Genomic DNA, 27,094 nt, shown 5'->3' with positions numbered 1-27,094 from the left:
TTTAAATGCAGGTGGAAAAGACCAAGAGTGCTTTATTGGTTTAAAAGTTTCACAAAATGAAGAAAGGGTTCTTTTAAACTTAATGAGCAAAAATATTAAGTGCAGTGAACTGACGGAGAAGTTTATAAAAGCAGGTAAATCTTCCATGAGTAACCAGCAGAAATGAGCTCTAAAGTGATCATATCTGAACAATGTTCACCAGAAACAGACTCAACACAAAGATAGTCGATGGGAGTATTTCGAGATAAACCGCTCTTTGTTTAACCAGAGATACCGTCCAACAAACAAGAGTCGGATATAGGAAAGTTAGGTTCCCCTTTAAACCCTTGAAAACATACACAAGTTTTTTACATATTTTATTTTCAAGAGTTTACAAGAGGGCAAGTAATCACAGCACATATCCTTTTTTTTTTTCAGATAACTGTTGCATTATATGGATTTGATTTGTAAAGTTAATTAATATTTTGTAAATATTCCTATTCAGAAACCTGTACTTCAGTTCCATTGTCACACACAGGATAAACATTTTAAAAAGTTGTGTCATCTGAAACAATGTGCCTCAGATGTGGGTCCAAAATATCATTAGGCCATTTTAATGACTCTGAATTTCTGTTTCAATAGAGACAAATGATGCCACCATGTGGTAAACAAACGAAACAACCCTTTTGGATAAAGCTCAGTGTACTTTATTCAATCATCATTTTATTTTAGGTCATTTTTATGTTAGAGATACAAGTGTTTGACAAACCACCAATTCATCCCAGAGTGTATTTAGTGAGATTAGAACAAAGTGCGTCAGTTCAGCCAGTTAAAAAGGTGCCTCCATACATGTGTTACATTAATGCTGGTTATCTTTATCTCTTTAAAACACTATTAGGAAAATATGAAACTAAAACTGACAAACATGACAAACAACATTATGTATCAAACACTAATCATTTCTTTACTTTATTTCATATATTAAATTTGACTGAAAACACATTAGCAGAAGAAAGGACAGACACACTAAGATCTACATTAACTATGTTTGAAAGAACAGAAGCCAAGAGTATTATTCACCTGTGGATCCACACATGACATTTTATACCACATCATAGAGTTTACAACTTTCTCATCAGTTATTGTAGGACAAAAACGTGGCTTGGCTGTGTGGATGATATCACTCCGTGTTCTTTCCCACCGACTCTGGTGCTACTCCGTAATCTTGAGTGAGGTGTGCTGCTCACATGGAGGGGGCACAAGGGGCTGAAAGTTGAATAGAAGATCATCAAAAATAGAACTGTATTTACTTTGCAAATTTAAATATCCAGGACATTAATAAAGCCCAAACCAAATACATTTTGTGTTGGTCAATAATTACAAGAAAATCAACAATCTGAGATTGTCCCTATGGAATAAACTATAAAGAAATAATTAAATGGCTACAAAACTATGACGTTTGACATGCTGCCCGAGAAAATAAGTATAACTGATTGTCTCACAATACTCACACTTGAGATGAAAATAGCAAGGCTCGCAGAAGGGCTTCCTGTTTCGGACTCGAACCTGGACCCCAGTCTCAGTTCCTCCAAGGTGTCGCTGGCAGCCCACACACTGAGAGGAGGGAGAGGTGAGAAAACACTGGACGACTGTTCAAACAAAGCTGACCTGCAACGCCTTTGTGTCAGCAGAATATGTGAAACCTTAGCACTGAAGGAAGCTTTATTTATCGACAACACATACAATCTATAAATATTTTAAGGCTGTTTTGTGCGCATGCAACACATACAGGGCAGAGGGTTGAAGAAGTAAAACCGACTGTGACGTCTACATGCTAATGAAGCCAAGTCAAGTCAATCAGGGGAACCGCAACCAGTGACATATTCACAGTGAGCGTCTAAAAAGTGAAGCAGGACGAGTGGTGGGCGTGTTGCTCTAAACCAATCACCAGTGGAGGAGACAAAAAAGAGGAACAGCACTCGAACAACCTAACAAAGACTTTCTGGCCACCAGGCCAGGAGCCGGACACGCATGAGGAGAGAGACAGGTCGGAAAGATGGAGGCACGGAAAGGTGGCAGAAATGAACCTATAACAACACGTGATTGTGATTAAATTAACTACAGGCCTTACTTAAAGGTACGGTCACAATAGTCTTCAGCCCTATTCAAATGTCCCAAAATGACAACTGAACTAAGGTGTCCTGTTGTTATCGCTAACTGGAGGTTTTACAGGCTTACACAGCTGTGTACGCATGTGTCCCACTATGTTGACAAGCAAAGGCGCCTGATTGGATAACTTTGGTCACTGCAGAGGAATGGCGAAAAAATACTAGCATGTCAAGGATTTTTTTTTTTGTGCGTTTGTGTTTTCACATGGCTGGAGATGTTATTGAGGACTTAGTTTGTGGATGGGATTACTTTTTGAAACAGGAGGAGGAAAACCTTAGCTTAAAAAAAAAAAAGAAAATATCTGCCTACTACTGTATGCCTGACATAAAAGTGAAGACTGTGCACCGAATAGGAGGCCCTCTGAAGAACAGAGTCGTGACTCGCAGAGGCTTGGAGCTACTGTGACAGCACCTTTATCTGAAGTGACCTCTCACCTGGAAACAGGCGAGGTGGAAGCAGAGACTTAAGGTCTCTATGACCATGGCTGCCCCACTACCCAGGAGACGTTCACACACACAGCAAGTCCTCCTGCCACTGATCCTGAGACAGCACATGTCGACAGTATGAGGCCAGAATGTACGACCAAACAGAAAAGAACACGCCGAAACATGCGCAAGAGAATCAGGCTTTATATTTGCATCCATACCAACCTGCCTTGATGAGCCGAGTCAATGGTTGTACTTCTCTGGAATGGTATACCTCCAGTGCTGTAGCGGGAGGATGAGTTCCTACTGGGAGCGCCATAACCCGAGGCAGCTGACTGTGGACGAGTGTAACTGAATGTCGTGCTCTGGCGGAAAGTATCCAGGTCGTCCAGAGACTCGTACCTGCAGACAGCAAATCACATTTGCTTTGCATTTGAACTGTGGTAAGAGAAATTTATCAAGCAAACGTAATGACCAAGAGTTTAGGACATAGTACAGGTGCACCCACCTCTTGAGAGGAACACCCAAATACATTGGCTCCTTGTGAAAGCTGCTGCTGCGCTGACGGATCCAGCTGTTGTCTGTCAGAAGATGAGTCCTTTTCTTCATCTCCTCCAAAATCTGCTGTCTCTCTTTCTCAACCTGAGAAACTGAGTGTCCCATGCTTTTCCTCTGTTCACCTGGACCAATCAAAGCAAGGGAGGTTAGCCTGGAACAGTACATAACCAGAATAAAAAAGGGACGAATTATATGACAGCGAGGGTTATCATCATACCTTTTGGTTGTTTGTGAATGCCAGCTAATACTGGGGTAGACAAGGACTTTGCCCTCCAAAAAAAAAATAAAAGTCCCAATTAATTCACAAAACTATGAGGGTGATCCTTTCACAAGGGTTAACATTGTTTTGAAATGTTACTATTTAAATGATATTTTGTTAGCTTAGCTTTGCAGACAGACACACAAAGCTCAGACTTTTATGCCCAGAGCTACACTTAATATAAATAACTGAGGACTGAGTCACTCTGAGAAGGAAACGTGATCTTGCCATGTTCTGACCTGTGTGCAGGCGACAGCTGTGCAAAGCCACATAAGTCCTCAGCCCTGAGGTGCAGCATGAAGAGCATGAATGTGAACAAAGCAACAAGAAGCGCATCAGTTCAGCAACAGAGCAAAAAAATAAAATAAATAAAAGATAAATAAAAGAGAAAAAATAAAAGGGAAATAAGGTTGATTTAAATGTAAGCACCACACGCAGACACTGTTACACTCGGAGGGAGTGAGGGAGAGGAGCTAATGTTGACTTGCAGTAGAACAAGCGGAGGAAAAGTTTATTTACCAGGCTCGTCCATCGATCCTGTCCCTCTGCACTCCTGGATCATCACTTTGAGTCTTTGATCCTGATTCTTTCAGCTCATGTTTCTCAAGGCTGCGCTCATCATCTCTGCTTTTGTTTGTCAGTCCGTTCACATGAAACGGACTTCTGGAAAAGCTCTCACTACCGTTGGTTAGCCCAACAGAAAAGGTGCTCTTCTTTATATACACAAAAAAAAAAGGAAAGGGAAAGAAGTTTAATGTATCAAGGGACATGACTTTCATTTTGAATGGTATTTGTTAACGGCATTTGAGGCTAGAAAACATACATGTACATGTAGTTACATTAATTGTAAAAGTTAAGGTGGTCTGTTGTTCTTATTCCTGTTAAAATACATGTCATCACAATGTTGGGAAAACATGAAATCTTAGCTTATCCACCAGACAAAGTTTATACTCTGTCATACAAAAAAGGATCATTTTAGAATAATAAAATACAAAAAAGCAATGACCACACAGGAGAAGCTGCTTTGTAAAAATTAAGACAGGTCACAAACTATCTGCATGCACACCTCCACCATTGCATCTTGTTGTGCTTTCTGCCACTCAGCCTCCAGCCTCTCCTGATCCCGCTGATACTGCTCCTTAAAAAAAAACACACATCTTTGATCGTTACATGATGATTACAGTTAAAAATGAGCGTTCAGGTCCTCATCTTTCTTTGCAATTCTGTGCTGGTGAAAAGAGTGTTCACCTGTAGGAGGCGCTCCTGTTCTTCCTGCCACTTCTCCTGACGCCTTCGATCCTCTTCATAGTCCCATGACCAGCTGGACGAGGAGGGGCTGAGCGATGGCACCTGGAGCTGGTGATGCAAAAAAGTAAATAAAAAAAGATTCTCACAAGATCACAGCGCAGGACACACAATCTTCTCACACGCACACACATCGAGTAATGCTGATGGTGGTAACTTACATCAGAAATTGCAGATTCTGAACCTCCTGAGGAAGAAAAGAAAAAGTCAGTACTGGACAACATACGTCAGGTAATCAATAAATTCAAGTTGCGTCGAAAGGTTACAAATCGGCTGGAGATACATTAGACTGAGAATATAAAGCATTATGGAAATGTGTTGGCTCAAACAATGGATGACTTATGCATCATGCACTTTGTGTCTATATCAACTGCATGAGACCAAACGGTGCAGATATTTGGATTTCTGACCCCGAGCAGATCTTTGGAAGCATCTAACTTCATAGGACAACAACGTTTGCTCAGGCATTAGCCAACACATGAACTGTAACGTTTACTGTACATGTGTTGGCTAATTACACAGTGCACCATGCAACAAAAATAAAGAGGAAGCAATGTTAGCTCTAAGCCAAAATACAATAAAAGCATGGGGCACCCATCCCCCAGCTTATTTTTTAAAAATTTTTTATTAAAGAAGCTGTAGTCATCAAAGCGGGGGGCTCTCTTCTGCATGTCCGTCCTCACTCTCTCCTCTTGATTTCCTACTCTATCCACTATCCTGTCCACCAGAATAAGGCAAAAAGAAGCCAAAAAGTACATCTTAGAAATAAACAAAAAATGTACAATTAGGGCAAAACAATTACCTCCTGTATTTGTCTGTGCAGTTTCAGGCCTGCAGCAATACCTGATCAGAACGCTTGACTGAAACAAGAACAATGTGTCTTTATATACAGTCTTTAATCACACCTATGAAATGTAAGGTGGCCCATGTGGCTGAGTAGATGGGAGTATTTAGGTTTTAATCTTTAGACCGGCTATCAGAATCAGAAGGTCTCTGTGTCAATCAGCAAACATTGTCTAATGTATCCCCAGCTTCACAATACTGCAGAAACACACATGGTTAAGCAAAGGGTTAAGCTTGCAATTGTAGGGTTCACACACTGCATCACAGCAACTCTGCTTTGACTTTTTGGTAAAAATGCGCCACAAAAAAAGAAAAGAAAAAAAAGACAGAAAAAAGGGTTTTAGACAGCAGCATGCATCCCAGTCAAAATAAGAAAACACCACACACACACTGCAAACACTTTTACCACACAAGTAAACCCATGAGCTGAATCCTGCAGAGCCTGAAGAGAGAAGCCATTGTAGTAGGACATGCATCAGATTTATTAACAACTGCAAAGAACAGCAGCATCACAATCCAGCCTTTGTGCGAAAGGACAAAAAAAAACCCACCAATTAAAAATGACATCGCATGAACACAGAACACCTTCAGTAAAAGAAGCACTCTGTATGTCGTAAAGACAAAGATGGTCGTCAGATCTGTGTTCACCAAAGATGTGCAAAGACCTTCAACGTTGCGTTGCCTCAGTTCATTTTAAACGAGTAAGACAAATAATGAACATTCATTTGTGGAATGTTTCAAGAAGAAGAGATAAATTTATTTTCTTCCCAGGTCCCCTGCTTTGATTAAACAGTCCTTTACTTACACAAATCTTTTGCTTTTATTTAGCATCCGAACCAAGCCAAGCCCCAGGCCCCAAAGCTGCTCTACATACAATGTTCAAGCTTAAAACGGGAATTTTACCTTTCTGTCTGAAAAATTCAGCCCTGCGCCTCTGAATTTTCTTTCTAATATTATTATCTAAATGAAGAGGAAGGTCAGATTGGTTGAGAAAGTACATCAGAACAAAGTTCATGTGAGGAGCCACTCCAGCAGGAGGTGTTTATCTCGATTTTTGCGGTGACAATATTTCATGCCTGTTATTACCTTTAGTTCTGGCTGTCCTGTAGTTGTCAGCAAGCTCTCCATTCATGACTTTACCCTGCATAACCTGGGCAGGTGAAAGAACACCAAGATTCACCTGATGAGCGCCACTTATCATGATACTGCAGGAGAAGAGCATGTCGCTTCTATTTTTGAACCGAGGATTATAACTGGCTTAAACATTTGCTCACATGGTCGCACTGCCAATTGGATTTTGACACTTTCACTGGGGTGTCTGCAGAGGCACCACTGTTGGCATGGTGATCAGGGTAACCTATCAGAACGGGAGCTGAAGCGGTTAGATTAAGGGTCATCCTGCTCTGGCCTGGCTGGTTGTGATGACTCTCCTCACTGGTGCTCCAATCTAATGAAAATAACCACTCATCATGAACCAAGGCCACACTGTCAACAAACAATGTTCTCTTTCCCTTATTATCTCACCTTTGTTGCCATAGCGTCGAATGTCCATAGTCAGACTGCCGGTTTGCAGGGAAGATGTCATTTTATCCTTCCACTGGGTGTAGTTCATGTGTGCCACTCCAATGCCATTAACAGCCACAATCTCATCGTCCAAACACAGCTGGCACAGCTCCGCTGGACTGCCTGAGGAGGAGGGGGGAGGGGGGGGCAGGTGTCAAAAAAAAAAAAAAAAAAAAAAAAAAAAAAAGTAGAAAGATGACAGCGTAGCATAAAACCAGACAGACCAAAAAAGGGAGCGGCTTCAAAAAAAGACTTTAACACGAGCTAAGAAAGAAGCTCGAGTATTGAGGACAAGGTTTCTGTCATGAGCTGAAAATGAGGCCAGTAAACCAAATCTACATAGCAGCGAGTAAGTGAGACATCTTCTAACATCTAATTAAATATTCATGATGGAGTTCAAAATCTATTGGCTACATTTTGTAGAGCAGTTTATAGTTTAATGCATACATAGTCAATTTACTGAAAATAAACTGGGGAAAATTAAATTTAAACTCAGAAACTTTTTTCCATTTCAACAGACCTCCAGCCACACCAGACAATTTCTTGTGTTTAAGCATTATTGTTTGCATTTAGTAGTTTACAATTCGTGCAAGGTTTCTCACTGATCTGCTTCTCAGTGCAGGATGTTGGAATATATTGCCTGATGGAAAAACCTCAGAGAGCGCACATTGCACATACAAATACATTCCCTTAAATTAAAATGTCTTTATTTCTCTTAATATTTAACATTAAATGTGATGTTGATGAGGCCAAACTACAGTGAAGCACAGTTCAATAAATCTAGAAGTCTTACCTGGCTGAATAAATTTGACCCTCACCCCAGTGGAGTCCCAGTGAGTCTGGAAACCAAAGTCCGGTCTACTGTTGGGTTTAAGAGTTAGGCTCACTCTCATGTCACTGTGATCCACCTGAAACACATACACACACGTAAAGCTGACACCCTGTGATCCAATGTCCTACGCTTCCTAGAAACATAATACTTCAGAGGTCTGCTACACAAATAGTGACACAACAGGGCCAGTTTATAACATAAAAAACAAACCATAGTTCAATCATTACAGTGGCCCTGATATAAATGTCACACTTCTGGCAAAATAAAAAACAAACCTAACAATCATATCTGAAGTAAAGAAAAAGTGAATATAGTGCCAAGTCTGAATAAATAGAACAAAAAAAAAACTGCTTCTGGTGATACAGCTTGAAACCACTTTGGAAAACAAAGACAAATGGAACAGCATGTTTTTCGGAGCTATTGGTGGCTAATTTTGTCTTCAACCAGCACCAACCCCGACTGAAAGAGGAATCTGGTTTCATAATCCTTAAAGGCCAGTTTGATTACAAATATCCAAACTGTCCAAAGATAACTTTCCTCGTTTACATGTGCTTCACTAAATGCATATACTTTACAATGGGTTCTGAAAATACATTATACCTTTGATTGGTCCAGAGAACTATGAAGGGTGGAGCTTTTGTTGTGGTGGTCCTGCAGTTTTAAATAAGGCTGTGGTAGTAACAGGGTTTGGCTGGAGGGCTGATGGTGATAGCCGGGGTCCTGGAAGGAAGTCTGCTTTGAAACAGTGGCACCTTTCCCCTCCTCCCTCTGATCTGTACCACTCCGCAGGCCCGGTTTCTCTTTCTTCTGCGAGACTGCAGCCTGGAACGGACTCTTCAGGTGGATGGTTGCAGTCTGCCTTTTAAGCGACGATTCAGCGGGTAGAGGAGGATACTCCTCTTTCTCACATTTCAACAGCAGACCTTGGTTGTTGTCTACCTAAAGAAGGACAAGACAACGGACAGTGAAAGTACAGTCACAGTGACGGCTGATTTCACGGTTTATATTTCAGTATTAAAATGTCACTGTCCAACTGGTAAAGAATCTCTATAGCCTACACAGCATTGTGAATGTGAAACTTTGCATTGAGTTAACTCTTCACAATGGTGCAGCAGCTATGGTATCATTAATGTGGAGGCTGCTCCAAGATAACAAGGGTAACACCCACTCATATGGACATCCTCCCACTAATGTTTTTACATTAAAAGAGCCTGATGCACACTTAGGAGTACTGTGCAGACATTAAGCCAGATACTGTACCATCTAGACCAGTGTCAACTGGTGGGTCGGAAAGTCATTTTCAGTGGGTCACTAATGTTTGGCTAGAAAAGTATGGTTTCAAGAAGTGCTTTTTCAACATGCTAGCTTTGTTTCTTTGTTCTGTCTCGTTTAGTACCGTCTACAATATTTCATTTAACAAATCTGGTTGGTTGAATATTATCAGAAATGTGGGTCGTGGTGGTGGGTCCTAAGATCTGCAGGGGGTTCATCCTCCTACTCTAAAAGCTCCAATGATTGTAGAACTCTGCAAACTTCCATTTCCAAGACCCGTTTATTTCTGTCAGACCACAAAAATCTTCACTGCGATAACCAGCATGTTGAGAGCATGTTCATTCTTAAAAAAAGGATCCGACACATCTCAAGTCAGATGCAAACTAGGATGCAAAGTGGGAGGTTTGTCTCAAAGAGTAATAGTCAATTGTTCAATGTATACTCGCAGTTGGTTTAACTAGCACCAGTGCTTTAGGTCATCTGGGTATGAAACTTACATTACACAGTCTGGATAGTGAGGACACCCTGGACTGCTTGCTCCCAAAGGGTCTGGCTGTGATTGCAGATGAGAGACGGGTTGAGCCCTCAGATCTCCTGTAACCACGAGGAAGGCTGGCTGAGCCAGACCATGACCCAGCTCTGGAAAAGTTCTTGTAGCTGCCTGAAGCCTGCTGGCCTCGGCCGTGCTGTACAGCTGGTTCACAAGATTCCTTCTGGATGTCTTCTTGGGACTTGTGGTTGTAATGTATCAAGTCCGCCAGATGATCAATCCCTGGCTGATTGTCTGTATCAGGCCAAAGAGTTGTAACTTTTGGGTCAACGCAAGATGTAACCCTGTTGCTGGGCGACTCCGTGGTCGACTGTAAAGTTGTGATCAGAGTGGAGATTTGGTTTGTAGAGACATTTTTTGACTGAGCAGTTTCAGCTGTAGCTTCGAAACGATCCAGGCTGCCCTGGGCTCTGACATGGGTCTGGGAGCTGAAAGAACAGTCTGGAGAAGGGGTGGTAACTCCTGCTCCATCTGAAGCCAGAGAGGCAAAGTGAGTCTCCTCTCCCAAAATGATCCCATCAGAGACGGGCATGGATCCAATGGATGCCCCCTAAAAGAAGGTGAAACAGGCTTTCATTTTGCTATGTGCACGTGTTAGACAAGTAAGTATTCTGCAGATGTGCCTCAATATTTCCCGTAATGGTTTATTTTGGTATTTAACTTACCAGAGAATGGGTTGAGATATGGGGGCTAAGTGGAGCCTTGGGGCTGTAAGGTGCCTCGGTGGCGTAGCTACGGGCCAGCAGAGCACGAGTACGCGGTTTCAGATCAAAGCTCGCTGATTTCAATGGAAGAGAGGTGGAGTAAGGACGAGGGCCAGAGCTGTGCCTGCGTGGTGACTGTTGGTCTCTGGGAGATTAGCGTGTAAGGGAAGAAGAGATGTAGTAATAAAAGGAAGCAGAAAGATGAGGGGGGAGGGCATGTGTCATATTACGAGAGTTCACCGTGGTATACTAAACAGCTCAGCGGCCATCCATACAAACTTGATTATAATTCTTGGGAGCGACAAAAGATTTTTTTGTTACATTTGTAGTACCTCTTAAGTCGTCCCTCTTGTGCGCCATTTCTGTCGAGAATTCTGCCATCCCCATTAACCATCTGGTTTATGACATGCTCTCTGTCCAGGGATTTTCTGCGGGATTCAGACTTGGTGCTCCTGCGACGGTTCTTCCACTTTGTCAAGTCCTGTAAAGAGTTAATAACCTAGTACTTTTATTTTCCTTTGCATAAAAATCTTCTCTGCTTGACATCAGACCTTTTCTTTCTCAAAACGTTTTTTTTTGTGGTCTTTTTTGTTTAACAGTGAGACTTACATCCTGCCACTGAGCTTCGCTGTCCTTGGCAGCCATGCTGCACTTGCGTTTGTCGTCGTGATTCCACTTCTGTGCCATACCGGCATCCTGGTACACATTATCATACATGGTGTGACCAGCAGGGACTTTCCGCACAGGGTACAACATTGGGATGTTGGTCAGGGATTTGCTCCTGGTACAGAGACAAAACAAAAAAAGGACAACACGATCATAAATAAGGAATTACAGTAAAATTGAGAGACTGAAGTCAAGAGCAATAGCAGAAATGATGAATGACAGAAATGCAATCAGCAAACATGTCATTTTAAACTGACACATTCTTGAAGACAAGCTGGCATGTCACAGAATTTACAGCAGCAGCACGACACATTCTGCATCCAAACAACAGAATTGCTAGCAAAGTGCGAGCAGTGACGAACACGCAAGTCAAGTAACGCAGCAGTACAAATAGCAACAGATGCTGCTGTCTGGATTACACAACAGCCATGAAATCTTGGAATAGGTAATAGCACTGCGCTGGGCAACAGAGGATGTCAGATGTGACATTAAAGTCATTTCCAGCTGCAGTTAGCAGATGGTAAATCAACACTGTGACATCACTTGATGGGAGGAAGCAGGACTGCGCTGACAAACAATCCTGCAGTTTGTGATAAATTCTACCGTCACGTCTCTGCCAAGAAATTAATAGTGGGAGGTACAAAAAGTGCTCCATCTTCATGACGAGGCAAATGATGTTTGCCGCCCAATTTCCTCTGTATGTGAGCTCGACAAAAGCAGAAGACAAAGCAGCCAAAGAACATGTTGCTCCAAAGATCGCCCCAAACTTTCAGGACTTACCAAATCCAGCCGGGGTTGACCTGAAATGTTCTCTTAGGTACGACCTGGATTTGATTTGCTCTACACAACCAGAAAAAAACAAAAACTGATAAACACAATGTTGCTTTACAGCGCAATGTTGCACTATAGAGTAACCAAAACAAATACTCCACATGATGAAGATGATGTGCAATGAAAAAATAAAGCCACGACACATACCTACAGTAGAACACATAAGACCTTGGCAGAATCAATGCATAAAATAAATTTCAGTCTCTTTATTCAACACACTTTATTTTTACACATCATATTCACACAGAAAAGAACATTTGGTAATATAAATACCGTGATCCTGTTATGGCTATTTAGGTATGACACAACAGTATGAGTCATCTATTAAACCTTGATGAGTCACTCAGCATGCTGCTGTAAAAGTCCTCACATCATTAGTTTAAAGAAGTGACAGAGTAACTGCCAGATATCAGACATGCTGTATCTAGGGAAAAATCATTGAGCAAGAGAAAAACATAGAGTAGAAGTAGTGTCATTAAACATTTATTGGATCTACAGAGCAATCTGTGCACATCTTTATCAATTAGTTTTGTTTGCCGATTGATTCAAATTTAGCAAATGCAACAATGACAGGTTCACTCAATCATTGAAATTATTCAGGACAGGCATGAATGTGGTTCAGAGGTTGTCCAGATGTGTCTGAGATGCTTCATTCTCTAACAGGCGTCACAAGCCAGGAAATGACATCACCATCAAACTCTTGCTCAGAAGAACCCATCAGAGCTTTATGGCTGCAGTCATTGAGAGAGGGAACAGGACAGACAGGAAGTGAGTAAAACAGAATTAACATTGGAAACAAAATGCCTTCCAGGAAACAGGACAAAGAACTTCAGGTTTTGTGATTCGCAGTATTAGCTCATGTTAAACTAGTGCAAGCTTCCTCATTTTGACTGGCAAACTTTGTAATGCTTTAAAATACAACAGAAGATATAATGCCATTATGTCAAACAGAGGTCACAAACAAAATGTTTATTAAACTAAGGAAGGCACAATAAGCCCAAACCATGACTTGCTGTTAAATAATGCATCAACATCTTTGCTCGTTAAGAATTTAGCAAATTAGAATCGTGTTAGATTTGGCTTGTACTGGTTTTATGTGAGTGTTAAATGTTCACTGCCAAGCATCATAAAAAAGTTAAAAGCAGCAAACACACCTTAATCTTTGCATTTTATGATACCAGGGTCTTTTCTGGGAGCCGAGGTAGATGGTGCGCACGTGAGTCTCCTCTTCAGGCGTCCAATATCGTGGCAGGAAGCGGTCAAAGTCCGGGTTGGTAGAAGTCTGATGAAGTGTCTGCTGTACTCGCCGTAAGTACAGGTCATCTAGGACCGGGTCTGCATCAGTGTAATCATCCTCCGAGTCTTCCTCGCAAAAGGCATGCAGGAAAAGCTCTTCATCAACGGCACAAACAGGAGTCACAGTGAGGGGAGGTGGAGGAGAGATAGGGGCATCTTCAGTGCTGTGGCAAAGAGTTGTACACCCACATCTGTTTACATCCCTTTGAGGGGGGGGGGTGTTATACAAGTGTCTCAGAAACTGTTTTTGACAGCACAAAGCTGCTTCAAAACGTTGAAAGACAAACGTTTCAAGAAGAATCGCTGAGTTGTGAAAATAAGGTTTCGGTCACTTGGCACATCTCATTTTCCAAGCAGATGAGTAGTGGGTAGTATGGACGAGCAACATCAGAGCAAAGCACTGACATTCAACGTTTTCTTTTTTACACAGCAGCTCAAAGTTGAATTAGCAGAATAAGATCAAAGCGCATTGCACACACACCTCAGCCTTCATCATCAAATACTCCACATTCATCTATTAATGGAAAAAAAAAGAAAAAAAAAAAAAAGGCAGTGGAATTCGTCAAACACATTTCCGACGAGGAGTGAGTGCTTGTTAAAGTACTGCTGCCAAAGAGACCCTGACCCAGTCTCCAGAGTTAAATACTGGACAACTGGGTAAAGAGTGGCACAACAAACACTTGCTCAGAGGAGGCAAATGGGCCTTCAAATTTCCACACAGAATGAGCAATAGTTTAACTCATTTAGAAGCATTTAGTTATACTCAAACAACCGAGCTGTCCTTGTCTCAATTAACAAGAACTTGATCATGATAGGTTTTTTTATCACTCAGCTGCTTAGTCTAGTTTGACAAAGTAAACCTATCATGCTTTTCATAAAAAGAAACTACTGATAGAAGTGAATAAATGGCAGCATGCAGGAGGATCATGTTGATTACTTATGTGCAAACAAAATAAAAATAAAAAGGTTAAAAATTGAGCGAGGAAACAAAAGGGTTAAATGAACAAACCAAACCAAATTCACTCGGTCCTTCAGCAGCTATGGACGAGTGAGTTAGTAGCATCCAGTGAACGCTGTGTTTAAAGGAGATGCATTAGCAGTATACCTGGCGAGTACTCCATTTTCCTCCCGTCCTTGTTCCCCCTGCGGCAGTGATGGTGGGACGCCACCTTTGTTTTGCTGGATCGAGGTCTCCATCTTGAACACCTGCTCGGCCTCTGCGTCACTTCCCCAACCTTGAGATGGTTAAAAAAACAAAACAACCCGATGAATGATCAACAGAAAAGAAAAGAGTTAAGGGAACAGGGAAAGAAAAAATAAAACCTCTCAGAACAGAGCGGAACAAACTCTTTAGTGGATGACTGGGTCTTCAAGTGGACGAGCCTCGAGTGAGCAATGTGTCAAATATTTCACGACTCTTCCATCACCACAGTGTTGAACTTCCTCCAATTTGTCACTGACGTGCTCTGCAAACCGAGCACGGCAGGGAGCAGACTCATGACAGAATGAGTCAGGGGATCAGCAGTTTCCAGAATGATGTTGATACAAGAACATTTGTTTAGAACGACAAAGTACTGGATATAGAAAATAATTAACTGAAGTCGTAGTCGACACGTCTACCTTTGGTTTGATTTGAGGAAAACAATACATTTGGAGATGAGATGATGCCTTCCACTTAAGCTGAAGTTGCAACCGATGTTTGCATAACATCAACACGAGTGTCTCACAGCTTGGACAAGTGAGAAACGTATCGAAAAACAGCCACTGCATTAAAATCGTGTTAAAAAGAAAAAGGACAGCAGGTGTCAATATTGACGATTATGAAGAGATGGATCATGATGACCAAGTGATCTGAAAACTGCAGCGCAGAATGTTTACACTCCAATGAAAAGAGAGGCACACTTTGTTTTCACACATTATTAGGAAGAAGAAGAAGACGACAGTATAGAGATGATAAATGTACCTTCACTGTTTGGGCGAAGGGCTCTAGGCTCCAGAGAGTCGACGCTGTCCACAGAATGGGTCATCATATAGCTTGGCCTCTTATGCGGGTACTCCTCTTTGTCCTGGTCCCAGCCTTCTCTGTACCCGCTTTCTTTCACAAACACATTACCCCCCTCATCCAGAGCCTGGATTGGAAGGGCAAAGTCATTGTAGTTCAGAACAAGAAAGGACTACAACTGTGTTAAAAGACCAGAAGACCAGTTTACCTTAGACAAGGCCAAGCCCAAGAGCCCTTCAAAGGCCTTCAAGTTAAGATGTGGACCGCTGTAGAGAGCGTCTAAGTGAGCCTTACGACCCAACCAGTAGATCGTGATCAGAACCTTGGAAGGGAAGGACAAAACAAAATCAAAGCATATGAAATATGCCAGATGGAATGTTGGAGTTTGTTGAACTTCAATGATGGCATTTTGTTTGTGCAAAGTTATGGAATGCCAAGAATCACCCAAACATCTACAATCTCATCTTTACATGTACAGAAACTCAAACCACAGGTAAACAGAGCAGGGAAGACAACATTCCTTTCAAATAATCCAGTTAAAATATGAGAACTTATAAAATCATGTTGAAATGATGACCCTGATAAAAAAATATGAAACCTTTAAACATCAGCATGAAAAAAAATAATGCTGTCCAGACCAGAGTGAAGTAATGATAGCCCTGCTTGTACCAGATTGAGTTTTTTTTTTTTTAAATAGATCATCCTGAAACAAAAATAAGGATCTGTTTCTCGTCCTTCCTCATGTATTACAGGTCATGAAACTTTCCCCTGGCATCGCTAAATTCACTTAAGCTAGCCTAGGGATGAGATTTTCTTAAAAACAAAACAAGAGATCTTTAAACGGACTGCTGAGAGTAAAGACAGGGAGTAACAGCCTGTGAAATGTCGGCCTCCATCTGACATTTTTACTTCACATTTGTCTTAAAGCGCAGTTGTCCCCTGACGGGGAAATGGAGACCTATAATGTTGTAGATATCCCTCGGCTCTCTGCTGCTGCTCCATTTATATCTAAACAAAGTCATCGCTGAGCAGCTGGATGAAAAAAAAAAATCCATGCAGGATCTGAAGAGATGATGGAATTGACCAAATACATAAGCGCACAATGCTACCTCGATGAAAGGACGAGAACTTTGAGAGGTGATCAATGTATTTGTAAATGTTTCCCCGTTCTGTTCTGATCAGCGTCTGCAGGAAGCTTACAGGTCAATAGAAAGCATTCACTGAACACAGTAATGGTCTTAGAGTTCTAGCCTTATTTCAGCTGTATAGGATCAATATCACATAAGCAAGGGCTAATATTGGATTTTTCACTCGATCATACATAGATTTATTAGCTTATGGAGTTCTCCCCTCTCTGCAGTTCTGTTAGCTGGTAAACTTGATGAACGCACAACACAAAACTTCTAGAAGGTCAGCACTTTGTTTCTAAGGCTCTTTAACTGTTTACAGGTCTCTTTTAATCAGCACATGTTTTCTCTCCTCACAGGTTATGTACATTTATGCTATACAAGCATAATTCTAATGTTAATGCTAATGTTAACTGCACAGGTTTTATTCTGTAATTATGTTTACTCTTAGTCACATTGGAGGGCTTCTAAATCTTGTTTGGGGATTATTGTATACAGAGGAGAGGCGGACAGCGGGTGTGTATTGTAACTAATGTCTTGTGTCCTGCTCGTCTTGTATACTGCTACTGGATGCCTTGAATTTCCCTCGGGATCAATAAAGTATCCATCTATCTATGAAGCCACTGACGCTAAGGTAAGTCCTGGTTTTGCCTCATGTGTTCAGCCTGAGATAAAACAAGGAGTTACCTTTTATGTTCGTCAGGCAGCACAGGCTTACAATCTACATACACAAATAATTGCTGCAACAGGTCATCACAGGTTAGTGCTTTTAAATGTCATTATTTCAAATCTTAGTTGGTGATCGAATAAAAGCCTGAAAATCCATCATCAGGTGGGCCAACAATAATTTAGCAGTAGTACGCTTTATTTAGAAATAACTTGGCAGAGGAGGTTGAATTTTAAAGATTCATAAAATCTACGACAACGTAAATACATTATAGCTTCATAATTAATAAGATATTGTGCCTGTAGCAAATGCATGGTCACAGAAACCTTGACATGTGCATGGTTGTAGACGCTCTATATTCTCTTCCAGAGACAAAAAGGAAGAGGCTCAACACAATTCCACTGCTGTGTATTTAACTAATTAATGCACCGATACAAATTTAAAGAAATTTCGTTTCCGTTTCCTGTCATCACAAAATACACATTAGAATAAACTACTGAATTCTTTGCTGAGACGTTGACATTTCTTTTGATCTGATCTAAAAAAGCGTTCAACTCCTGAGCCAAAGAGAGTCAATGGAGTAAACCTTTTTCTTTGAGACAGTTTTATATCAAAATGACTTGAAATGTTAAATAAAGAAAACTCAATAACAGGCTTACAAAACCAAACAGACACTGTCAGTGAATGTAAAGGAAATGTGTCTTTAGTTGAGGTTGTGACAGTTTCTCAGCACAACACCCAGCCCTGCTTTACAACTTTCAAACGATTGGAAATTATGATAAATTATTGAGCAACTCCATTTTAATTATTTGTGGTGTTGTTCCAGAGGGGTGGGGGGTGGGGTGGGACCCCGGTGGATTTCATTGGATGCAAATTGACCCTAATTGGTAAAATGAAAAAAAAAAAAATTTGCAACACCCGATCCAAAGAAAGAGAGCTCTGACAGGCAGCCTCATTACTGGGTCCAAGTTGTCAGCTATTGTGTGATTCAAATGAGGCTTCCAAGATAAACTCATCAGCTTTGGAACATGTTAAATACCAGCAGTGCACACAGGCGTGTACACATACAGTAACAGTCCTCACATGTTCAACACATAAACACAGCATGTGAGGCAATGAGTTCACAGATGCAGTTTAAGGGTTAGTGTGGCACACACTTTCTGGGGTTTAAAGGCAGCTTCTAAGTATGAACCTTAAACTCAAATCAGCAAAACACACCCTAGACCATCATCACTCTGCTGGTGGGATTTTCATTAACTGGATCTGGAGCTGGGACCAGTCCACATCCTGGGACCTGGACGGACATTTTGTGTCAGTGTTAAGGGAACTTAAGAGGTTTAGGTGGGGTGGGACAAAGTTCCACTTAGTTTCTCAAGCCTTCAGTACACAAGGGAAAAAGAAATGAATTAATAAATCGAAGAAAAAAACGTTGAGGAGGAAAATAAATGAGGAATCTTTCTGTTCAACTTACATTTTTGAGTCTTCTGTTGCTTTCATCTCGTCTAAAATAAACAAGGAAAACAAAAGTAAACTTTAAAATGTGACAGAGTGACAGAGCATACAGTTATCACCCCCAATATGCTATTGTTCAGTCAAACAGATACAGAGCTGTTGGGGGGGGGGGGGGGGGGGAGTGAGACTTATTTAATTTGCAAAACTCAAATATTCATCCGCTTATCAGAATAACACTGAGTCACCTGGCATGAATCAGCAGCTTGTCAGGCAATGTTAATATCTTTATAAATGCAAAGCAGCTATGACAATCATCCAAAACTAAAAACCTTTTTCAGCACAGGTATCGCAATCCATCAAACACTTAGTGTTAAATGTCCCAGAAGAGCCGAAACAAAATGTTTCACTGTGTGAAAGTGAATTTAAAGGCCGGGGAGGTCATTTCCTCCAGATACACTTCTTAGTATGCTGGTTGAAATTGTCTTTATGTTCTGGCAGTAATTAATAACTAAACAAAGAAACAAAAAAAACAAAAACAAAAAAATCTGTCATCTGTAGCATTTGTAAACTCGTAAAAACGTCGACCAATGTCTAATGACAATTAGTTTTTTTATAAACCAGTCAAGCATCTCAACCCCATGCATGCACGAGCTGAACTCTTCCTCTGGATCAATGGTGCTGGTGCATGTAAGTGAGGGGCGTGGCTCTTTGAGGGAGCCCTGCCTTTAACTTTATTTCTCAACTGATGATACAAATCGGGTAAAAGTTGGAACAGGCTTCACGTTTGCTGAGCACACACTGTCCACACAACGTGTGGTATCAGCACCCAGAAACGTGAGAGTAAAGCCCACCTGAGTGTTGCACGAGTGGACAGGTCCTGCAGGTCCCCTGGATGGAACAACTGAGAGACGTTCAGTCCCAGTTTCCCGCAGGCTTTGAGAAAGACACTCACATTATCCTGGAGAGAACATACACAAAGACTACGATAAGAGCAGGGACCGTACTGATACTTTTTTTTATCAATCATCCATAAGAATGATGAAAATAAAAGGAAGCGGACTCAGATTGTAGCATGAAGCTTTTGTTTACTTTATGAAATGAAACCAAAAATGTTGGACTCAGTTTACAGGACATGTGTTAGCATTAGGGTTTAACCACTTGTAGCAAATAAGTAAGGATACTGCACAGGAAACTAACGTGTCAGATAATCCCTTAGCATGCTCTAGTGGCAAAAAGATCCACTGCAGGATTTGTCGGTCTGAATTAACAGAGAAACCGAAGTATTTTAATTTAACCATACAGTCGGTAGCTTTTTCCAAAACATGAGTCAGCGATTGGACAAGATTCAAACCAGTGAATAGAACGGACAGGAAGGTAGCGGTAAAGGAGAGAAAATATAAAATGTGCTGACAGTGAGCAGAAAGGCTGCGTGGATAAAGCTTGCTCCGAAACAAGGGTGAGCCTCCAATTGCAGATGAGGAGTTGTCCTGCTTTCTGTTGGACAGACACTGGTGTTTATCTTGTGAAAGCTTGCGGTGTAGGAACAAGCAGTAAACAGACACACAGTACAGGTATATCCTGCATCGAGTGTTTGCCTCTGGGGGGTGATGAGCCCAGAGGGCCCAGTTTGAATGATGTGTTTACAAGCTGCAACACAATGCTACTGACTCCACCTTTACAGCTCCAATCATAAATACCATGCAAAGACATTATACTGTAAATTAAAGGAAGTTAAGGGTTCTGAAAACAGCATGTTCAGTCTCTACTTATTCAAATAACTTGAAGGGTAGAACATCAATGTAGACCTCTGTGCTGTCTTTTAATAAACATCAACAGTAATGTTAAGTACACTTAATTCATAATTAACGAGTTCAAATGTGCAAGACCACCCGCGCAAAACCACCAGTGCGGTCCTGTAGGCTGTCACATAAATGCAGAATCTCTGCTGTTTCTCACACTCCACCATCACAGACACTTTAGTCTCTGTAGCAGAATGTCTATTATTCTCTAATGGCAAGATGCAATTGATCTCTACCTGCCCTTGCTTGGGGCAGTTTAGGCAATCATACTTAGGTGGTTCAATCCAAACATGGCCTGAAGCCAGAATAAAAGTCAGCAATTGCATTCATGACCAATAAAAGAAAAAAAAATCATGACATATTCAGATGTTGGATTGTCGCTCTGAAAGGAAGTTTCACAGTCTTTCAAACTGTGGTGAACCCGTCTATCACTGCCTCATGCAGGAAACCGCACAATGTATCAGAACTTCCTGGTTACTAAGGGCCGTCTTATGTTCTTATGGTATTGTAAAAAAGAAATGGATGTTAAAAAAAACAAAAAAAAAAAACATGCACATTACCTGTCTCGCACACAGTAAGCAGTTTACAAAGACTCACCAGGCCAGCAATGGGAGTAGAAAGCCTGTTCACCCTCTTAATGATTCCTGGTTTCAACTGGTTAATCAAGCTATGACGAAAAGGAGAAATCCAGCCTTACTATACACATTTGAGACTTTTGTAGCCAACCTTTGTAAAATAAAAAGGAAATCCAAAAATAAGAAAAGTCAACAGGAGTGTGATGAAGTATGATTGTAAATAAACAGCTTGAAGCCGACTTTCATTACTAGACTTATGGGCTTTTTACTTCTAAACAATCTATTGATGATACAAAAACAGAAAGTTGTTGTACTAAAATGTTCTTATGTGAGGGTATCTAAATTATTCATTCTGAAATCGCTTCACTGGTTTGTTTACCACATTTCAAAGGCTTCAAGCTAAAAAAAAAAAAGCCTTGTTAAAAAAAGTTTGACTATACTCTGAATGGAAATAAAGCTCGAAATCAATAACCTTCAATTAAAGCCTAAAAAGACACCAAACATTCACGGTTGTGCATCGACACTCACTCGCACAGCAGGACTCCATTCTCTAAGGCAGCACGGAAGTCGTTGCAACCAAACGATTTTCCAGTCACTTCCTAAAAAAGAAAACACTGTTAGAAGATATCGGTCGGACATTGGCATGTTGGAGTGATGCTATCGAATTGTGATAGAACTGTGTCCAGAGTAAAACTTTGTAAAGGTCTTTGGAGAGGGGGGCAGCAGAGGAGAAGTTGTACACAGAGCAATAAAGATCAATTACATGAAGGACTAAACTTTGAAAAGAGGCTGTAAAAATGAGAGCAATCACAAACAGGGCAGGGCAGCTCCAGTCTTCTGACTGCTCTGATGCTCTCTGAGGACAGTCAGACAAGTAGGTCGAACCTATTTTATCCAGACTGTGGTAATATAATGTTACAGCCTGATCTGCGTCAGTCCATGAGTGATGAAGGATTTCCTTTTCTTTAGCAAGACATTTATTTGAGATTGTACTTTAGATTTCTGCCGACAGCAGCATGCCAGCTAATGTTTGCCTCAGTGCTGGTTCATTCACTGTCAACAGTGACGTCTCCACAAAGTACAAATAGATGTTTGATTTTATCTGAGCTGGATCTGGAAACACCTCCCGGCTAACCATCAGTCCTACTGATTAATGGCCATAACTACAGTACTTTCCCTATGGTCGGTATGGGGGGAGTCTGGTCTAAATCAGTGACAAACTTGCACTGGACACAGTTAGGATTTAACATACACCTCGAAAAAGTTGCCCCAAAACTTCACAAAGACAAAGTTTAAGTTTATCTCTCAAAAAATAAACAAATTATTCAACAAGGAAAAACAATGGGCCCTTTAAAGAGCATAAATCGGGTGAACATTCCCACTAAACAATTGAAAATATGTTTTTGGTCAAATCAAAGAATACAACACCTCAATGAATTAACATGACAGAAGTGAGCACAAGGCAAGCAGGCTGTGTAACGAGGCCATAAAAATGGGGCCATTAAGGTTCGGCTCCACAACGAACAGAGGGCCCCAAAAGGCTATTCTTCTCACTAATTAGTCCTCCCAGGAATCCACCATCACAATACGTTCTTGGTAGATCTGGGCAGCGGGCACGGAGCAAATCATTCTCAGTGGAATCAGACAAACAATGCACTGCCCGGTTTGCACAATGAAACACAATCGTGTGGTCAGGATATTGTCTGTTTTGCAAAAACAAAAGTTAAATTGGTCATTTCAATAAATGACTGCTGAAGTCACAAGCGCAATCAATTTCTACCAACTGTCTACGATTATAACTTCTTGAGAAAGCGGAGAGTTTATCAAAAGCAAAATAATCAGATACAGGAAGTATAATTGTGCCCACAATAAAGCTCGTATTGGCCCCCCCACACACAGTACCTTACAGGTGATGGAATCAACTTTGCTGCAGCTACTTCGATAATAGAAAACCCACTTTAACCATTTCTTTTAGCACAAATGCCTCAAACGTGTCGTTTCTGGCTTCTTTAAGTCTACAATATAACAATTTAAAAGGAAATTAAGTATTTAAAAGTTTTGGTCTTTACAGCTCAATAGGTTTTTTTTGTTCTAAAAAAAAAAAAAAAAAAAAGGCAGCAAGTTTTCAACCTATTTAGCAAACAGATCGATACAAAAATCCCTGAGCCTTCTTCTATATTTTATGGGCAGAGCAAAGCAAGACTGTTAAAGTTATCATGCAATTAAGGCAAGATGTAAGGGGTCATTTTGGCTTGGAGACCATTTTTATTATAACAAAAAAAAAAAAACACCACAGTTCTCATCTTTGAACTTCAGTAACATGTGGTCAACATATCCATCAGAACTAATGGATTCCCACCGGACTGGAAAACAGCAATTATAACCCAAATGCCCAAGGCAGGAGCACCTGACCAGGTCAGCCCAATAGCAATCTAATACTCTCTATACTCTCAAAGGCTGTTGAAAAAACTGTAGCTAACAACTTGAAGGTATAATCACCTTTTGCACACTAAACTATTTTATTTTAGACCAAGGTACTAAACTGAGGCGCCTTACCGAAACAAGGCAGTGTAGTAGGAAAAAGTATTTTTTAGATTTTGATACTGTGAACCTTTAATAAAAAATAAAAAAAAGATTTACCTAGCATCTGCAAAAGAGTCAGCTGCCAAATGTGTTCAGATGGAACAGTCATACAAACAGTCACACAAAAAACACCTTTAGATGGCAGCAGATATTCTCCAGTGAGTTAAAGGGGCTCCACAGTAATCATCTGACCTTGAACTATGAGCTCAGTGCGTTTCTCAATAAAATGCAAAGTGAATGAAATATTTAGTAAAGAGATCAATGATCAACACGTTCAAATTTGTTGGATCCATTTTTAGACAAATTCCCAGCTGAAGTTTGAGGCACATGAGACGAACACAAAAAGAATGCAAAACTGTCAGAACAAAGTTAAATTTATCATTTCACAAGACAATATGTACCTCTAAAAGCAGCACAGCGATATTTTCTAATTCATCATACTGTTTGAAGCTAGGCCAACCGAACAACTACACCCATCAGATCATTTCATAAACAGGTTCTGAAACGATGGATCAGTAATCCCAGAAAGAAACCACCATACACAGTAGGGCCAGTTTTAACTTTTCTTTTATGAATCGATGTTTAACCTCAATCCAGAAACAAGTAAAACAGTGGCTGAAACAGAATCAAGTCTGTGGGCTTTTACTTTGTCTTCTCTTACAGTCCTTATTTTAGTCTCTTATTTGAATTACATCATAAGGAATGTATTTGTATAGCATCATTATTTCTGCTAAAAACATGGACGTGCATGAGATGAGTGCATCGTCTATTTATTTTACATGAAGTATGAAGAAATAGTCATTACATATGTCCCGATCAAACAAACAACAATATGCAAACATGTCTGGATATAACATCTTTAGAGACTTCACCTCCAGCCACAAGAAATCCAAGCCAGTATTTTTTTACTATTTATTTTATTTTTTAAATATATAATAATTCAAAAATAACTTGCACATTAATCAATAAAAGACATTTTGCTGGAGCAATGTTTTAAACCAAATGAAACCCCACCACAATGAAGAGGTCAAACTCATCCCAGGAGATGGTATTGTCTTTAGACAGAGTTGGACTGTTCGGCTGCTATTGCATCCAAAAACTAAATAACCTGCTTTACATGATGTAAAAGGAGGCAAATTCATTTCTATTACTCCTCCAGTGAAACAGCCAATGAGATGGCTGCAGCTGATGATAAACAGCGACCATTTCTGGATGCTTTCATATCGGCCTACAGAAGCGCATTATTCTGCAATCTGTAACAGTGAATATTAGTGCGAACATGTTTACTATTGCTTGGCACGAGAAAGAATTTATGACACCATTTAGCGTTACCTTAAACGCAGCCTGCCTTGTTTACCACTCCAACACAAACAGACCTCATCAGTGTTCAGCCAACCTTTCATCCGTCAGTGCAGGAAAATAGACGTGTAAAATTGGCACGGGCTCACCGCCAAAAGAGCTCTGGACAGAATTCTCATAATGATCCACTCAGACACAGTCGACATTAATGGTCCCATTTAGAGTTGGTCAACATTCAGCTCTCAAAGCGTGCAAGTTGTGTGCATTGGTTATGACTTAAGGACTGCAACTTCTACCATGTTTTTACATGAGGAACCTGGTAACATAATGTTCTATAAAACCACATCCTCCACAATGTGTGCACAGAACAACCTGCCTACACCATGCACTTATCACATTAACCACAGCATATGTGCAGGGAACTGACTTGTCAGAGCAAAACACATGAGGGGGCAGTCATTATAGAAGCAACATGAAAGTGTTAAATTCTCTTTAAAACATCACCTTATTATAGTCTACCTGCCTGTCCTACATGTGCACTCCCCTGTGAAGCTGTCTACAGTCAAATCATGTTTTATCTGCAAACCACAAAGGATCCTCACAAAGTGTTTCTGTTTTTGGAGGCAAAACTCACCTGAGTCTTATCAAGGCACGCTTTGCATTTCAACTCAAGATAAGTCTGTAAATGTGCCTCAGTTAAAGTCCCCTTCTATCAACTGTGGCTAACAAGGGAGAGACCAAATTACACAAACAATGGACAAGTGATCCTTCATGGCTGAAATGACTGCCACTTGTTCATAGGAAACATTTCTCCACAGGGGCTTAATTAAGAAACTACATCTTCATGGTTGCTTGCACGTTCAAATCAGAAGAGAAGCACGGATATAGTTGCACATTTATGATGCTGTAGGATTGTTTAAAAAAAGATGATGTCCATACCTCAATCCAGCGTTGAGCCTCGTTGAAGGCGTCTGCACAGCTGACACTGGTCTGCTGGCGCCACTCCATCTTCAATCTCCTGAGCAAGCAAAGATAGAGACGACTCTGAGAGCGAAAGAAGCTTTAAACTACCTAACACAGAGCATGGAAGTCACAAACAGGACATAAACCATCTTTACATTTAGAGCATTATGAAAAATGAATTCCAAAAACATGAAGACAACTTGTAAAGACTGATAGTAGATTGAAAAATGTTTCCGGTTTGTTAAGTCACCTGTTCTGTGCGCAGCTTGCTCACCGGTGAAAGTTCTCCGCTAATTGACATCCAGTTTATGAGCGGACACTTCAGCCCATAGCTTCAGCCACAAACTTCCCATCACTTACACATGCCGCTTATTGGGTGAAGAGGAGAGGGGAGGAATCCGCCCACTCAAACACTTCGAGCAAACTTTCTGAAGCCCGTGGAAACCGAGTGGAACCGAGAGGAGCCGAGTGAAGATAGTATCTCATTAACCCCCCTGGCGGCCTGCTGGTGAACTACACTTTGCATAGAACTGTTCACAGGTGTGCAGCAAAGCCAGGCAAGGCAATTGATGTTATTTTAGAACCTGATTAACACAAATGCTATTTATAGTGTCCGTTACACAAGGTGAGGGAGTTTTTGAATTACATTTTAGTCCTACCAACTGCACATATCTTAACACACCTGAAACATTTAATAGTTTGGGATTAATTAATTTACAATACGCTTAAACATTCTGAATTCATTTGTACGTGGGCGCAGCATTGCCTTGTGGTCATGTCACCCACCATTGTGTGGTGGCTATAGTTCTATTCACAGTGGTCGTGAGTTTGAATCCGACCTCTGCCCTTTGCTGCATGTCATCCCCCACTCTCTCCCTCCCACATTTCCTATCTCTCTTCATCTGCATTCTGCATCTTGGAAGAAAGTTCCCCTCCCCCCAAAAACTAAAAATGTGGTCTGATGATTCAAATGCTTGCACAATATGAAGTACAATGTACTGCGCACAATCCAGGTGAAATGCTAAGTCCAATTTATTAAGTTAAAGAAGATAAGTTACATTTTAAGTTGCCGTGAATGCTGTAAAAATTGATAAGGCCTTTATCCAACATAATTCCATTAAATATTAACCTTGTCTTAGTTCAGCTACACTTTAGAAAGTATATCCCCCTTTGAGGACATAAGCGGGTCCTCAGTTGTAGAGGCTATAAAAGTCTTGTCTGCACTTTACTACTTTTAGGCTTGAAAGTGGCCTGCTTTATATTATACGACATTTAAGCATATACATCTGCCAGCACCCCGTCGTTGTTTGCCAAATATTCAGATGAGCACAGTTCCCCTCTCACTGATGATTCAGAGTCGAGTCTGATCTCACAG

At 40.8% G+C, this 27,094-nt stretch overlaps 1 protein-coding gene across 8 annotated transcripts; it reads right to left on the bottom strand.

Annotated features, from left to right (window-relative positions):
• Nucleotides 1-670: 670 nt before the first annotated feature.
• Nucleotides 671-26,140, bottom strand: lmo7b (LIM domain 7b). Of its 8 annotated transcripts, none has more exons than XM_079338734.1 (29): nucleotides 25,970-26,140; nucleotides 25,696-25,800; nucleotides 21,403-21,473; nucleotides 20,897-20,966; nucleotides 19,352-19,458; nucleotides 18,520-18,550; nucleotides 15,463-15,576; nucleotides 15,216-15,381; nucleotides 14,358-14,487; nucleotides 11,069-11,240; nucleotides 10,792-10,940; nucleotides 10,421-10,604; nucleotides 9,703-10,305; nucleotides 8,534-8,872; nucleotides 7,895-8,009; nucleotides 7,063-7,224; nucleotides 6,813-6,985; nucleotides 6,625-6,688; nucleotides 4,857-4,882; nucleotides 4,639-4,746; nucleotides 4,457-4,522; nucleotides 3,910-4,103; nucleotides 3,630-3,674; nucleotides 3,349-3,401; nucleotides 3,082-3,253; nucleotides 2,799-2,975; nucleotides 2,583-2,688; nucleotides 1,482-1,593; nucleotides 671-1,245 (listed from the first exon to the last, which is right to left on the bottom strand). In XM_079338734.1, the coding sequence occupies exons 1-29, from the start codon at nucleotides 26,018-26,020 to the stop codon at nucleotides 1,223-1,225; spliced, it is 3,888 nt and encodes a 1,295-aa protein (XP_079194860.1). In that variant the 5' UTR covers nucleotides 26,021-26,140; the 3' UTR covers nucleotides 671-1,222. The 8 variants fall into 8 exon arrangements, with proteins under 8 accessions (XP_079194860.1, XP_079194859.1, XP_079194861.1 ...); XM_079338733.1 differs by having other exon boundaries at nucleotides 4,457-4,528; nucleotides 25,970-26,139; XM_079338735.1 differs by having other exon boundaries at nucleotides 1,491-1,593; nucleotides 4,457-4,528; nucleotides 25,970-26,139.
• Between the last annotated feature and the right edge of the window lie 954 nt (nucleotides 26,141-27,094).

The sequence above is a fragment of the Symphodus melops genome (genome assembly GCF_947650265.1).
Source record: "Symphodus melops genome assembly, chromosome: 3".
Lineage (NCBI taxonomy): Eukaryota > Metazoa > Chordata > Actinopteri > Labriformes > Labridae > Symphodus > Symphodus melops.
Note: the sequence above shows the minus strand (reverse complement) of the source record. Positions and strands in the feature narration are given on the sequence as shown.

What these genes read in the sequence shown, in the direction of transcription:
- lmo7b (XM_079338733.1), bottom strand. Translation starts at nt 26,020, where the DNA reads ATGTCAATTAGCGGAGAACTTTCACCGGTGAGCAAGCTGCGCACAGAA. An exon ending in GCAAGCTGCGCACAGAACAG is followed by an intron (nt 25,801 to 25,969) that starts GTGACTTAACAA and finishes TTTCGCTCTCAG; the next exon opens with AGTCGTCTCTATCTTTGCTT. An exon ending in TCCACCTCGCCTGTTTCCAG is followed by an intron (nt 1,594 to 2,582) that starts GTGAGAGGTCAC and finishes CCCTCCTCTCAG; the next exon opens with TGTGTGGGCTGCCAGCGACA.